This window comes from Oncorhynchus mykiss, chromosome 30, assembly GCF_057628025.1.
Source record: "Oncorhynchus mykiss isolate SJ-2025 chromosome 30, ASM5762802v1, whole genome shotgun sequence".
NCBI lineage: Eukaryota > Metazoa > Chordata > Actinopteri > Salmoniformes > Salmonidae > Oncorhynchus > Oncorhynchus mykiss.
Window position 1 is genome coordinate 35,186,802 of NC_143051.1, and position 15,588 is coordinate 35,202,389.

The 15,588-nt window shown below is 45.0% G+C and overlaps 1 protein-coding gene across 5 annotated transcripts in view; it reads right to left on the bottom strand.

The window, feature by feature from the left end:
• Window positions 1-15,588, bottom strand: part of LOC110489255 (zinc finger MYM-type protein 4) — a 33,367-nt gene that overhangs the window by 3,575 nt on the left and 14,204 nt on the right. For 3 of the 5 annotated variants that reach the window (XM_090228143.1, XM_090228145.1, XM_036971110.2), the window contains exons 14-27: window positions 15,383-15,555; window positions 11,942-12,092; window positions 8,721-8,852; window positions 7,390-7,427; window positions 6,625-6,760; window positions 5,700-5,812; window positions 5,271-5,469; window positions 4,852-4,911; window positions 2,671-2,880; window positions 1,706-1,830; window positions 1,357-1,534; window positions 1,019-1,170; window positions 820-934; window positions 341-598 (exon numbers count right to left, since the gene is read on the bottom strand). In XM_090228143.1, the coding sequence (XP_090084269.1) occupies window positions 341-598; window positions 820-934; window positions 1,019-1,170; window positions 1,357-1,534; window positions 1,706-1,830; window positions 2,671-2,880; window positions 4,852-4,911; window positions 5,271-5,469; window positions 5,700-5,812; window positions 6,625-6,760; window positions 7,390-7,427; window positions 8,721-8,852; window positions 11,942-12,092; window positions 15,383-15,555 (2,040 nt within the window). The remainder of the gene's footprint in view (window positions 1-340; window positions 599-819; window positions 935-1,018; window positions 1,171-1,356; window positions 1,535-1,705; window positions 1,831-2,670; window positions 2,881-4,851; window positions 4,912-5,270; window positions 5,470-5,699; window positions 5,813-6,624; window positions 6,761-7,389; window positions 7,428-8,720; window positions 8,853-11,941; window positions 12,093-15,382; window positions 15,556-15,588) is intronic. The other 2 variants (XM_090228144.1, XM_036971111.2) reach the window with 1 other exon arrangement.

Consider the following 15,588-nt stretch of genomic DNA (forward strand, 5'->3'; position numbering starts at 1 on the left):
CCTCGCTCTGAGTTGGCCAAGTTTGTTCATTAATGATTGAACATTGATGAGTAGTATACTCGGTAATGGAGGACTGGTCTCCCAGCGTCTTAATCTCACCACGTCACGTCCGGCGTCTTTGCTTCCTACTCTCCGGGAGGACTCCCAAGCAGCTTGAGGCCTCGCCGAAGAAGCTAGTCCATTATTTTCCAGTCTCATGGAAAAATAATTAAAATCCTGCAATGTTTTATCGGAGCAGAAACATATGCAAAACACAGTATCAGAAAGAGAAAGACACATGAACAAGACAATAGCAAAGGGTAGAGAGGTGAGTGAAGGAGACAACAAAAAGACAAAGCACCTGCTGTCTCAGTAGCTAGGTCTTTCTTGGGGATGGGCGGGTAGAAGCGCAGGAAGTTGGACTTGGTGTTGTCGTGGATGGACTTGGTGCAGCGCATAACGTGGGCGAAGGAGAGCTGGCGGTGCTGGGCCACCGTCTTGAACTGGAAGAACTTGGTGCAGAAGAAGAGCAGCGTGTTGAGCAGCACGATGGGAGAGTAGGCCCCCAGCTGTTTACAGTCCCACAGGTACTCCTCCTCCACCCGCGAGTGCAGGTAGCCTGGGAGGGAGGGAGGGGAGAGATTCAAACATGCTAACAACACAACCCCAACACCATCAACCTACCTACTATACCTAAACGGAAAGGAAGAGAGTGGGAGTTAAGATGGAGGAGCGAGATATGGAATAAGAGGTCAAAGCAAAGGCCTTAATACCATTTTTTTTTGTTATAAACTTTATTTTCCCCACTGGGAGTACGAGTGTGTGTATGTGCCGTCTTACCACTGGCTGTTATGGTAGGTTTGAAGCCTTTCAGCAGCTTGGTGATCTCCAGGGTGAACTTGCCATAGAAGAGATCAGTGAATATGTTCTCCATTCGCCCATTCTGAAATAAGTACTGCAGAAAGAGGGGCCATTATACATGACATTTAACCGAATGATATCATCAGAAGTGAGTTTTTTGTGTGTATGTCTGTTCTACCTGCTGGATGCCGAGGCAGAGATAGAACAGACTGTCCTGGCTGTAGGACTCTCCGTTGGGTCGTTTGACTTCACAAATAAACCGACAGAGACCGTAGCCCAGCTCTGCTGTAGTGCACTTTAAAACATCCTCTTTAATCTCCATTGGTCGCGCTGTAACGGGGAAACAGAACGTCAAGGTTAACTTATTCAGTCTACTAAGTTAAACGAGTCCCACAGGCAATTAAGAGGTAGGTTGAATTCTATAAAGGAGGCAGTAAATGAGGAAGAAGCAAAGCAACAAAAATGTGTGATATCAGGATTTTCACAATAGGCAAGTGTATCAGTGAGCAGACCCACAGCCAAAACGAGGCTTCTCCAGGTCAGGCTGGGTCTTGCTCCACTGGACCCATCTCTTCCAGGCGTCCACCCCGTACATGTGCTGCAGTTTAGGGGGCTCGCCGGGCACCACGTCACTCTGCGCCTCACCCAGTGACGCCACCACTGACGCAGTCTCTGCTGCTTTCGACTTACGCCTCTGTGGGGTCAACAGGGTAGTCACAAACTTACACTGAATTAGGTAACACTTAACTTGAAGCCCAGTGTCAAGTAAAGTGTTACCCATATTTACAAAGAATGAGGAAAATTAAAAAAGGCGCACTGCTGGGAGTCAAAATATGGATTTTTTTTTTTTGGGGGGGGCTCGTGCCTTTTTCTTCTGTGGCAAGCCATCCCGAGCTTTCCTTCTGGCTCTTCGTCGTGGAGGAGAAGGTGGAGGACTGGGACTTCGATCCCTCTCCTGATCCCTCCAATGGGCCATCAGCTCCAGGGTTTCTGGCAAAACGATAGAGATATTTGACTACAATGAGAATGAGGCCAGAAGAATTGCAGTGTGTAGTATCAAAGAAGGGTTGTTACATGGTTAAACTATAACAGGGCAGTTGAAAGATGGAGATATATAGAGCTAGAAGCCATTTACTATAAAGTCAATATGTTTTGACCATATAATTACCCTCATCAGAGATTGACAGTCTTCAACCAAGGTATAAGTAGTTTCAGGTTCCTTGGTGTCCACATTACCAACAAACTATCATGGTCCAAACACACCAAGACAGTCGTGAAGAGGGCACGGCAAGCGGTACTGGAGCGCCAAGTCTTGGACCAAAAGGCTCCTTAACAGCTTCTACCCCCAAGCCATAAGACTGCTGAACAATTAATCAAATGGCCACAGGACTATTTACATTGACCCCCCCTCCATTTGTTTTGTACACTACTGCTAATTATGCAGTGACTTCACCTCTACCTACATGTACAAATGACCTCGACTAACCTGTACCCCCGCACACTGACTTGGTACCGGTACCCCCGGTATATAGCCTCCACATTGACTGTGTACTTAGCCTCGTTATTTTATTGTGTTACTTTAGTAGGTAAATCTTTTCTGAACTATTCTTGACCTGCACTGTTGGTTAAGGGCTTGTAAGTAAGCATTTCACGGTAAGGTCTACCTACACCTGTTGTATTCGGTGCATGTGACAAATAAAGTTTGATTTGAAGTGCTATACAAGTTACACTGGGAAACTTCAGAAACAAAAAGTCTCAGACTGAGTCCATGTAAACAATGATCGAAATCAGGAATCCCTGAGAAGGTGGGAAAATTCCAGCATCACTCACGGACAGGGAAGTCAGCCTCTATGTCCATGATTGGGGGTGGGGGTGTGATGGGGGTGTGGATGTCCATGATGGGTCGGAGCGTCTCGTGGGCATAGGGTCGACTGTGGCGTGAGGAGACGCCGGGGGTGGGAGGTGGCTCGTCGTGCCAAGAGGTGAGGAAGTTACTCAATTCTTCTGTGTCCAGGTCTCCACTGTAGGTGCTTCCCTGGTCTGGTCCCCGAAGAGAAAACACAAAAGCATTCAAGTTATGGGACAGCTCAACATATTCATTGGTAACCCCTGTTATTTACTTGACAGTTTAGTAAGAACTACTTGTTAAAATAGTATTAACAAACTATGTTACAGTGCCTTCAGAAAGTATTCACACCCCTTGGATTCACACCCCTTGGATTTAATTGTTTTAAAAAAAAACGATCTACACAAAAACTAATGTCGAAGTGGAAGACAAATTAACATTAGAAAAAATAAACATGAAAAAATGAAACACTATCTTGATTAGATACTGTAAGTATTCAACCCCTTGAGTCAATCCATGTTAGAAACACCATTGGCAGAGATTACAGTCTTTCGGGGTAATTCTATGCCCATTGTTACTTTCAACATTTTTCAAGCTCAGTCAAATTGGTTGTACTGAGAACTACAATCTTGTTGATCAATCCTCAGGTTTCTCCTATCACAGACATTAAACTCTGGCCTGATGGTGAAATCCTTGAGTGGTTTCCTTCCTCTCCGGCAACTAAGTTAGGAAGGACGCCTGTATCTTTGTAGTGACTTGGTGTATTGATACTCTATCCAAAGTGTAATTAATAACTTCACCATGCACAAAGGGATATTCAAATGTTGTTGTTTTTTGTACCAATAGGTGCCTACCAATAGGTGCCTACCAATAGGTGCCATTCTTTGCTAGGCATTGGAAAACCTCCCTGGTCTGTGTGGTTGAATGTGTGTTTGAAATTCACTGTTCGACTAAGGGACCCTAAAGATAAATGTGTGGGGTACAGAGATTAAGTAATCATCCAAAAATCATGTTAAACACTATTATTTATTATGTGACTTGTTATGCAGATATTTACTCCTGAACTTATTTAGGCTTACCATAACAAAGGGGTTGAATACATACTAACGCAAGACATTTCAGCTTTTCATTTAATAAATTTGTTTTTAAAAAATCGAAAAGCATAGAGTGCATTCGGAAAGTATTCAGACCCCTTCACTTTTTCCACATTTTGTTACGTTACAGCCTTATTCTGCAAACACCTGTCTATATAAAGGTCCCACAGTTGACAGTGCATGTCAGAGCCAAAAAGGTACAGATCTGGCACAGCCACTTCTCAGTAAAAGGCACGACAGTCCACTTGGAGTTTTCCAAAAGCCACCTAAAGGACTCTCGGACCATGAGAAACTAGATTATCTTGTCTGATGAAACCAAGATTGAACTCTTTGGCCTGAAAGCCAAGCGTCATGTCTGGAGGAAAACAGGCACTGCTCATAACCTGGCCAATGCCATCCCTACGATGAAGCATGGTGGTGGCAGCATCAGGCTGTGGGGATGTTTTTCAGCGGCAAGGACTGGGAAACTAGTCAGAATCGAGTGAGACCTGAAAATAGCTGCGCAGTGATACTCCCCACCCAACCTGAAAGAGCTTGAGAGGCTCTTCAGAGAAGAATGGGGGAAAACTCCCCAAACACAGGTGTGCCAAGCTTGTAGCATCATACCCAAGAAGAGGCTGTCATAGCTGCCAAAGGTGCTTCAACAAAGTACTGAGTAAAGGGTCAGAATACTTATAAGTGATATTTCAGTTTTAATTTTTCATAAAATTAGCAAAAAATTCGAAACACCCATTTTTGCTTTGTCATTACGGGATATTGTGTGTAGATTGAGGGGAGGGGGGCAATTGAATATATTTTAGAATAAGGCCGTAACATAACAAAATGTGGAAAAAGTGAAGGGGTCTGAATACTTTGCGAATGCACTGTAAACACAAGGTAAGTCCGATCTTAAACTGGGCTGTAAAATAAAGCGTTCCCTATCATCTCCCACGTCCCTCAGAGTTTGGTTGTTCTAGACAGTCCTTAAAGTCCCAGCCTGGACCACCCCTAGCTGTCCAATTGGCTCATTCATCCCCTCACCTCTCCCCTAGGTGGTTGCTGCAAAGGAGAATATATCCTCAGTCAACTTACCTACAATAAGGGTTAAAAAAGAAGAATCTATAGTAGAGAGGCGAGGCAAACTTCTCATATCTGAAAAGGGGGAAAATAAGCTCAATGAACCAATACATTACCTGAAAAAAAAAACGCGGAATTCATACCAATAGCTTTTTACACTCTTGTTCAACTGTGAATTGCTTTTAAAAGAGAGACTTGGTGGAAGCGCCAAGAAACCCCAGTTATAACACACATTCACCGCTGTAGCTTGGCCTATGAAGCCGTAGAGGTCTCACAAGATCCAACTGGCTCATGTTCATTAGGCCACGCAACAGACAGAAAATGTTGTGCAAGTCCATGTAATCTTTCCATGTCGCAGTCCGTTTTCTTTCATTTGGTGCATAATGAACATGACCCAGGTCTCATCCCAATCCCTGACTCCCGCCCCTGGTTACCATCTTGTACTGCTGGGGCTGGCCTTTCAGGGGGTCGCTGCGGGGACTTCTCCCTCCCCTCCTCGGCTACCATCTCGGCCATGAGGATGAGGTCTGCCTCAAACGGGTCAGAGGGGATCTTCTCCTTGATGTCCTGGATGGTCTCCACGATGCGCTCAGCGTTGTCCAGAGTCACCGGCAGGAACATGGGCACGGGCAGCTGGAAATGGGGCGGATAAAGGGTTAGATGTGGAGGCTATGAGGGCTGCAATTCTTTACTCATGTTGCGCTTCTGTTCTGCAAGAGCATGTATCAGCCAACCTCCAACTGCTATTCAATGTTAGTTGGTTTCAAATGAGTCCAGAGCACACAGCTCGTTTGAGAGAATTTGAGGAGAAATCTGTGTACCAGACTGAGGTGAAGTCTAGGTAGTGTTTGGTGTTAACATACCGGTATGGGGAGTCCAACAGGCTGGGGGGCGTACTGGGTGTACAGGTTCATGGGGACTGGAACATACACCGGTACTGGGACAGGCACTACGATCACCTTGGGGAAATTGTCATCTGTGGACCAACAATGTCAAGGTAAATAGAAACACAAAATTTAGATGTGTGCGCCTTTTGAATATGTACACTACATGACCAAAAGCTATGTGGACACCTGCTCGTCAAACATCTCCTTCCTAAATCATGAGATCTTTACACCACTCCGGCTGACACTCGGCATTGCACAGTCATCTGCTCGGCCATGGAAACCCATTTCATGAAGCTCCCGACGAACAGTTCTTGTGCTAACGTCGCATCCAGAGGCAGTTTGGAACTCGGTTGTGAGTGTTGCAAGCGAGGACAGACAATTTTTACGCGCTTCAGCACTCCCGTTCTGTGAGCTTGTGGCCTACCACTTCGCGGCTGAGCCGTTGATGCTCTTAGATGTTTCAACTTCACAACAGCACTTACAGTTGACCAGCGCAGCTCTAGCAGGGCAGAAATTTTACGAACTGACTTGTTGGAAAGGTGCCACGTTGAAAGTCACCGAGCTCTTCAGTAAGGCCATTTTACTACCAATGATTCTCTATGGAGATTACATCGATGTAATACACCTGTCAGCAATGAGTTTGGCTGAAATTGCTCCTTTGAAGGGGTGACCACATAGCCATTTTGTTTTGGTTATGCATTTTACTTGAATTATGTGTTTTATCCCCTAATTCACCATGTTTTCATTTTAAAGGGGGAGGGGCCTGTTTTTTTACCTCTCCTGCACATGTTATTTTTGATACCTTTTAAACCTTCATATTGTTTTGTATTTTCTTGAGTGCAAATAAATAAAAAAAATAGTGCATGTGGTATATATGCTGTGTGTGTGTGTGGTGTTGTACCTGTCTGGCACCCTGAGGTGGTGAAGTTGGGTTTACACATGATGCCCTTGTTCTGGACCATAGGTTTACAGAGTAGTGCCTTGTTCTTCTGAACCTTGGGTGGAGGGGCCCGAGGGGCCTGAGTCTGTGTGCTGGCCTGCCACACAATGAAGAGACTGTAAGTAACCATGGGACAAACCTAATACCACTTGAAATTCACTTAGTTTCCAATTGACATAAACGCAGGAGTTCCAATTTGCCACCATGTGCATAACACAAACATACACTGGGTATACCAAACATTAGGAACACCTTCCTAATATTGAGTGGCAGCCCCCCACCCCACTTTTGCCCTCTGAACAGCCTCAATTCGTCGGGGCATGGACTCAAGGTATCGAAAGCCTTCCACAGGGATACTGGCCCATGTTGAGTCCAATGCTTCCCAAGAGTGTGTCAAGTTTTCTGGATGTCCTTTGGGTGGTGGGCAGGTAGCCTAGAGGTTAGAGCGTTGGACTAGTAACCGAAAAGTTGCAAGATCGAATCCCCGAGCTGCCATGGTAAAAAAAAAAAATGTTGTTCTGCCCCTGAACAAAGCAGTTAACCCACTATTCCTAGGTTGTCATTGAAAATAAGAATTTGTTCTTAACGAACTTACCTAGTTACATAAAAGGTAAAATACAAATTTGAATAAAAAAAATTATTGATACACACAGGAAACTGTGGAGCGTGAAGACCCCAGCAGTGTTGCAATTCTTGATGCAAAAAGAACACCTATGCACAACTCACATTTCCAACATACTTCACATGTCTTCTTGGAACAGTCCCTGTAATGACGCAACAGAACAGGAGTTAGTTTTAAAACACCACAGTCAGTCAGGCAGGCCTGGTAATGAGATCATTTATCAACCTAATTTCATCTGTAATTAACCTGCACCTTAATGGGTGTCAAAAGGCTTTGCTATTAGCAACAACCCAACCCTATTCAAAGACATTTACTGATGAATGAACACACTGGTTGAACACTCTCCAGTTAGACTTAATAGTGTACAACACCTTGTGTGTATACCCGTGTGTATACAGTAAATTGTATTTAACTGGTAACCGACTTTAACCGAGTCTGCGTGTGTATGTTTGAGTTTATTTTGATTTTTACAGGGACAGTGCACGTTAATCAACGTTTCAGTAAAAGTGCCGGTTTTAGCCAGCCGGGCTAATTTTCAACCGCAGTCCCTGGGCAGGTTATTAAAAACAATTACAATATAGACAATCATTGAGCAGTGAGCACACGCAGAGCAACATAGGACAAGCAAGACATAGCATACAGACAGAGCAATATAGGACAAAAAGCAGCAAGACAAAATTCATAAAAGCAACAAAGTGTTTCCACACCTCACAAGCTACAGACAACAGACGACATGGAAAGCGGAAATACACAGCTAGGGATTATGATCACAAATCTGATTGCTCTTTAGCCATGTATTCATACATTTTGTGAAAATGTGATAGGTGGTGCAGTTGTGTGTGTCTGATGGCAGTGTGCTCCAGACATGGGAAGCTCTCACAGAGAAAGCAGATTTACTAAAGGTGCTTATCCTTAAGGGAACTATACAGTCACCTCTCATGGCAGACCTTGTGGATCTGCTGCCATATGTTTGGGTTTTCTGTTTAACAAACATACTGAGTGGAGGGGGAGCCAGGCCATTTAGGATCTTGAATACAAGACATGCGTCGGTGTATTGCACAAGATTTTCCCAACTCAGGAGTTCATGCTTTCTGAGGATGTAACAGTGATGATGGCTATTGGGCTTCCTATCAAGCACTTTGAGAGCCTGTTTGTAGACAGACTGAATAGGTTTTAATGTTGTACAGCAAGCTTGGGCCCAACTAGTCAAGCAGTATGTTAAGTGGGGGAGTATCATAGATTTGAAGTACAGTTTTGCTACCGCAGTAGTCAAACAATTTCGTATAAATCGGAAATTAGCTAGGTTGAATTTGGTGATCTGAATGACCTTTTTCACATGCTTTTTAAAAGAGAGGTTGGAATCAAGTATGTTGCCATGGTACTTAAAATCAGAAGCCACCTGGAGCTTCTCCCCTGACACAGACATCTGGTATACCTTGCAGAGCAGTGGTGTAGTTGGGCTGGCCAATGGGGGAGCTGGCTAGTGAGACTACGTTGGCGATGACGGGATCAGACACGCTCGTAGCAGTGGTAGTATTGGAGGGGGATTGAGCGATTGAGATGGCCACTGGAAGGATGAGTGGAAGAGAAAGAATGAGAGCGTGAGAAAAAAATGTTGCAGTTATTACACAGTGCTTATGGAACGTGATTAAAATGGACTGTTTTTTTGTCAACGAGCTACACAAAAATACTAATTTCAAAATGGGAAGAAAAATATATATATTTTTCAATAATGAAAAACAAAAGTAACACTAATAAACCTTGATAGAAAAGGTATTCACCTCCCCAAGTCAATACATGGTAGAAACACCTTCGGCAGCAATTACAGCTGTGATTCTTATTGGGTAAGTCTCATAAGAGTCTTGCACACTTGTATTGTGGAATTTTTGACCATTATTCTTTTCAAAATTCTTCAAGCTTCTATCAAGCTTGGGGATCATGGCTATACGGCAATTGTCTAGTCTTTCCATACATTTTCAAGCAGATTTAAGTCAAAACTTTAACTTGGCCACTCAGGAACATTCACTGTCTTCTTGGTAAGCAACTCCAGTAAATATTTGGCTTTGTGTTGTAAGTTATTGTCCTGCTGGAAGGTTAATTCATCTCCCAGTGTCTGGTGTAAAGCAGATTATCCTCTAGGATTTTGCCTGTGCTTAGCTCCACCCCGTTTCTTTTCATCCTGTCAAGCATACCCATAACATGATGCAGCCACCACCATCCTTGAAAATAAGGAGGCAGTTACTCAGTGATGTGTTGGATTTGCCCCAAACGATGCTTTGCATTTAGACTCGAAATTGAGCTGAGGTGTATCCTGTTCCATTGATCATCCTTGAGATGTTTCTACAACTTGACTGGAGTTCACCTGTGGTAAATTCTAAATTATTGGACATGATTTGGAAAGGCACACACCTATCTATATAAAGTTCCCACAGTTGACAGCGCATGTCAGAATAAAAACCAAGCCATGAGGTTGAAGAAATTGTCAGTAGAGCTCCGAGACAGGATTGTGTCGAGGGACAGATCTGGGGCAGGATATCAAAAAAAAGGTCCCCAAGACCACAGTGGTCTCCATCATTCTTAAATGGAAGAATTTTGGAACCATCAAGACTCTTCCTAGAGCTGGCTGCCCAGCCAAACTGAACAATCGGGGGAGAAGGGCCTTGATCAGGGAGGTGACCAGGAACCCAATGGTCACTGGCAGAGTTCCAGAGTTCCTCTGTGGAGATGGGAGAACCTTCCAGAAGGACAACCATCCCTAAGGTGAAGCATGGTTGTGGCAGCATCATGCAGTGGGGATGTTTTTCAGCGGCAGGGACTGGGAGACTAGTCAGGATCGAGGGAAAGATGAACGGAGCAAAAAGTAGAGAGAGATCCTTGATGAAAACCTAATCCAGAGCGCTCAAGACCTCAGACGGGGGCGAAGGTTCACCTTCCCAACAGGACAACGACCTTAAGCACACATCCAAGACTTAGGGACAAGTCCATGAATGTCCTTGAGTGGCCCAGCCAGAGCCCGGATTTGAACATCTCTGGAGAGACCAGAAAATAGCTCTGCAGCGACGCTCCCCATCCAACCTGACAGAACTTGAGGATCTGCAGAGAAGAATGGGACACACTCCCCAAATACAAGTGTGCAAAGCTTGTAGCGTCATACCCAAGAAGACTTGAGGTTGTAATTGCTGCCAAAGGTGCTTCAACAAAATACTGAGTAAAGTCTGAATACTTACGTAAATGTGATATTTAATTTTTCTTCCATTACAATTGTTAACATTTCTAAAAACCTGTTTTGCTTTGACATTATGGGGTATTGTGTTGATTGATTAAATTATTATTTTTCCCTCATCAATTTTAAAATAAGGCTGTAACGAAACAAAAAAATGTGGAAAAGGTCAAGGGGTCTGAATACTTTCCGAATGCACTGTATGTATGTTTTGGGATATTTTAATCATTTTCACTGTCATTTAGGTCATTATTGTGGAGTCACTACAATGTTGTTGATTCATCCTCAGTTCACTCCCATCACAGCCATTGAACTCTGTAGCGGTTTAAAAAAAATCCCCAATGGCCTCATCTCTTAGGAGTTTTATTTCCTGTCCAGCAGCTCAGAAGGACAGCTGCATCTTTGATGTGTCTAGGTGGTTTAATACATCATCAAACAGCATAATTATTAACTCGACCATGCTTAAAGATATATTCAATGTCTGATTTGATATTGTTACCCATATACCAATCACTGCCCTATTTTAAGAGGCAGTCGAAAAAATCCCTGGTCTTTGTAGTTGTGCTTGAAATTCAATAGTTCACTGAGGGACCTTACGTATGTATGGGGGACAGAGGAAGTGGTAGTCACATTCAAAAATCATGTCAACCCCTATTATTTCACACAGAGTGAATCCATATAGCTTATGTGAGTTGTTAAGCCAAATTTTTACTTCTGGCCAAATCTTACTTTACTTCTAATTTTACACTTGCAATAACAAAGGGGGTGAATACTTATACAATGACAATTTTAGTTATTACATTTTTATTAATTTGTAAAATAATCTCATTTTATTATCCACTTTGACATTATGGAGTATTTTGTGTAGATCAATGACAAAAAAAAAAAAAAGACAATTAGAACTATTTCAACCGCACTTTGTAAAGCAACAAAATGTGAAAAAGATTCAAGGACGTGTAGACATTCTATAGGCAAGGAGTGTACCGAACATTCAGAACACCTTCCTAATGTTGACCTCAGAACAACCTCAATTCCTCAGGGCATGGACTTGTCAAGTTAGCGAAAGTGTTCCACAGGGATTCTGGCCCATGTTGACTCCCAATGCTTCCCACAGTTGTGTCAAGTTGGCTGGATGTCCTTTGGGTGGTGGACCATTCTTGATACACACGGGAAACTGTTGAGTGCGAAAACCCAGCTCTTGACACCTACCATACCCCAATCTTTGGTCTTGCACATTCACCCTCTGAATGGCACACATACACAAGGTCCCAATTGTTGCAATGCTTAAAACATCCTCCTTCAACCCATCTCCTCCCTTTCATCTACACTGGGGGACGCCGAGACTTTGTGTGTACCTCTCTTTTCAAATCACGAGCTGTGAGAGGCAACACAAGGACATGTAGTACCCTATGATGAAACAGTATCCTAAGTCCTACCCTTTTGGCCCTGGGGCTTGCCCTGGGTCTGGGTCTGCAGGCTGCAGAAGTCGAGCAGACACTGGAGGTTGCAGAAGTGCTTCACCTCGCCCAGCATCGGCAGGGTCTCAATCAGCTTCCCCTGGCGCTCGCACGCGTCACACTTGGCCACCTGAGGCAAAAATCAAGATGTAGAAAAGGCAGTTAGAGAGTACCGCAGAGTAAGACTTTCTTAAGATTTAGCCAGGTGGGACATGCACATACCAGTATGTAAATGTTACCTCAAAGTATCAGTAAAGTCAGAGCTGGTAATTTAGGGGGATGGGGGGGGGGGGATTTGGGATTATTTAAAATAATCTGAAGAGGTTTTAGGGGTTTGATGGCACAAGAGGGGAGCCCAGCCAACAGAGAGTTGCAGTAGTCCAGACGGGAGATGGCCTAGGACCTGCGCTACTCCCTGTGTGAGGTAGGGTCGTACTCTATGGATGTTGTAGAGCATGAACGAGTCACTGCTTTGATGTTTGCAGGTAAAGACACAAGGTGTTTTTCCTCAATAGGCATACTGCTGTGATCCACACTCGTGCTCTGAGTGAATTCTCTTGAGTACCTTCTTGTGAGGACGAGAGTGTGGAGAATGCATAAAACAATACATTTGAGAAGCACTCTCACTCCCCCTACTGTATTACCTCACTCTTCACCTCCCCATTCAGTGAACCTTCTTCCAAGATATACACAAAACAAACGTTTTACTTAATTATCAGCTAGATATATGAATCGTAATAATCAAGCTAACCAGCTAGTCAAACAGGCAAAAATGACCTAAAACTAATTTTATGCAAGGTAGATGTACCTTTTGTGGGTAGCTACCAATTCTAGCCCTATTGACTTACCCATTCACTGAACCATCTCTCAGCCAGGACAACAATGGCAGTAGAAACTAAACAAGAAACACAAAGCAACTGTTTTACTTCATAATTATCTGCTAGCTACATGTGAATCGTAATAATGCACACCAGTAGTGAGAGTACGTGGTGCAGACAGATCCTCTCCATGTCACCTGGCAGGAGCGGTCTGCCAGGTAGGATGCAAACCAAGAGTGTGCAGAGCCTGAGACGCCCAGCCCTGAGAGGGTAGAGAAGATCTGATGGAGCCTGAGACACCCAGCCCTGAGAGGGTGGAGAAGATCTGATAGAGCCTGAGACGCCCAGCCCTAAGAGGGTGGAGAAGATCTGATAGAGCCTGAGATGCCCAAACCCTGAGAGAGTGGAGAAGATCTGATAGAGCCTGAGATGCCCAAACCCTGAGAGGGTGGAGAGGAGGATCTGATGGTTCATGGTGTTGAAGGCATTGGATAGATCTAGGAGGATGAGAACAGAGGAGCGAGAGAGTCAGCTTTGGCAGTGCAGAGAGCCTCCGTGACACAGGGAAGAGCAGTCTCGGTTGAGTGACTGGTTAGGGTCTGAGATAGTTGGTCAGAGAGAGCACGCTCAAGTGTTTTGGAAAGAAAAGGAGGGATACCGGTCTGCAGTTCTTGACGTCAGAGTCAACGAGCGTTTGCTTTTTGAGGAGGGGAGTGAATCGGGCCATTCTGATGGGACGCAGCCAATGATCAGGAACGAGTTCATAAGGGAAGAGAGCAATGGGAAGTCTCCAGAGATGGTCTGGAGAAGGGTATGTGGTCGAGCAGGCAGGCAGGTCAGGCGGCCGGACCTCAATAGTTGCAGGGCTTATAGGCTGAGTGAATGAAGAGCAGATGTCTTCAGCTTTCGTTTCAAAGATGTTGACAAAGTCGTCCGCAGAGAGGAACGAGGGAGGGGGTGGAGGATTAAGGAGGGAGGAGAAGGAAAATAGTTTCCTATGGGTAAGAGAAAGAAACGTGACATTTAAAGTGACAGAAAGTCGCTTTAGCAGTGGATACAGAGGAAGAGAAGGTAAAGAGGAGGGAGTGAAAGGATGATAAGGCCGTCCACAAGTGTAGTTTTCCTCCATTTTCGCTCAGCTGCCCCGCAGCCCTGTAAGATCGCAATGAGTCACTCAGCCATGGAGGCCCGTGCCGGCCGGGAGGAAAGGTGAGGGAGAAGAGAGAAAATCTCCCCCCAGGAGACATTAGCAGCCCTGTGCCACCACCGCAACGAACAGATGCTCTCGGGCTGTGAGGGGAAAGCTGGAGTAGCAGTCTTCTCTGGGGTGTTCCATGTCTCCGTCAGGGACAAAAAGTCAAAGGACTTAAGGGTAGCATAGGCTGAGATGAACTCTGCATTGGTCCAAATGTAACAGTACAAATTTAGACCGTCCCCTCGCCCATACCCGGGCGCGAACTAGGGACCTTCTGCACACATCAACAGTCACCCTCGAAGCATCGTTACCCATCGCGCCACAAAAGCCGCGGCCCTTGCAGAGCAAGGGGAACTACTACTTCAAGGTCTCAGAGCAAGTGACGTCACTGATTGAAACGCTATTTAGCGCCCACGCTAACTAAGCTAGCCGTTTCACATCTGTTACACTCACCCCCCTTTTGACCTTCCTCCTTTTTCCGCAGCAACCAGTAATCCGGGTCAACAGCATCAATGTAACAGTACAAATTTAGACCGTCCCCTCGCCCATACCCGGGCGCGAACTAGGGACCTTCTGCACACATCAACAGTCACCCTCGAAGCATCGTTACCCATCGCTCCACAAAAGCCGCAGCCCTTGCAGAGCAAGGGGAACTACTACTTCAAGGTCTCAGAGCAAGTGACGTCACTGATTGAAACGCTATTTAGCGCCCACGCTAACTAAGCTAGCCGTTTCACATCCGTTACACAAACAAGGCCAGAGACCAGGAATTCCACATAAGTTGTGCGCGTACTGTAAACTAAATTAGAAGGGTTGCATCCAAGGGGTGGGGAGCGTCTGTAAAGCCTACAGCGAGAGGAGCAAATGGGTACAGAAATCACACACACAGATGCCAAAGAGCAAAATGAGATCTGAAAATAACTAGGTAAGATATTTAAGTGAGAGAGTGGTGTGGAGCCTTCCTCTCTTTCCATCCTGGAATAACTCGGCAGAACAAAGAACCGTCTTTGTTTCGGCGGCAGTCTTAAGTTCTGCGACGAGACTGCTGCTGACATGGATGCCGTTTACAGCCGCCGCTGAGAAAACGGGGGAGACCGAAGCACTTACACTAATTGCCCTGCCAACAGCGATTCCAACTGCCACGTTGGATATACCATTTGGAAAGTTCAATTCATTCACTCATGTGGTTTCTTATTCCCCACTTCTTCCTTCCACCTGCACAAATATGAGAGAACAAGTCTCCAAGTTTTCAGACAAGTCTACAAAAGTCTGTAGTGGAGTCATTTCAGATCCATTCAAACTGAAAGAAAAAGGGGATACACACCAACAGAAGACTGCTCCTCAGTATTGAGCCTCATTGAACCCTAGGTGTTTTGTTCAGTTCTTTAGCGTGGTTCCTTCCTATACCTGACAGAAGAGCAGGGTGTAGTGGGACTTGCACTCATCCGAGCAGAACTCCTCCACCTTGCCTCCGTACTGGCCCGTGACGGCCTCCTGCGCGGTAGAGGCGCAGTAGGCACAGGTTCTGCAGTGTTTCCCCCAGCGCTTGGTCAGGTCGTGCTTGTATAGCAGCTTACAGCCTGGATATGGCGGAGAGAAGAGGGCGAGAGACA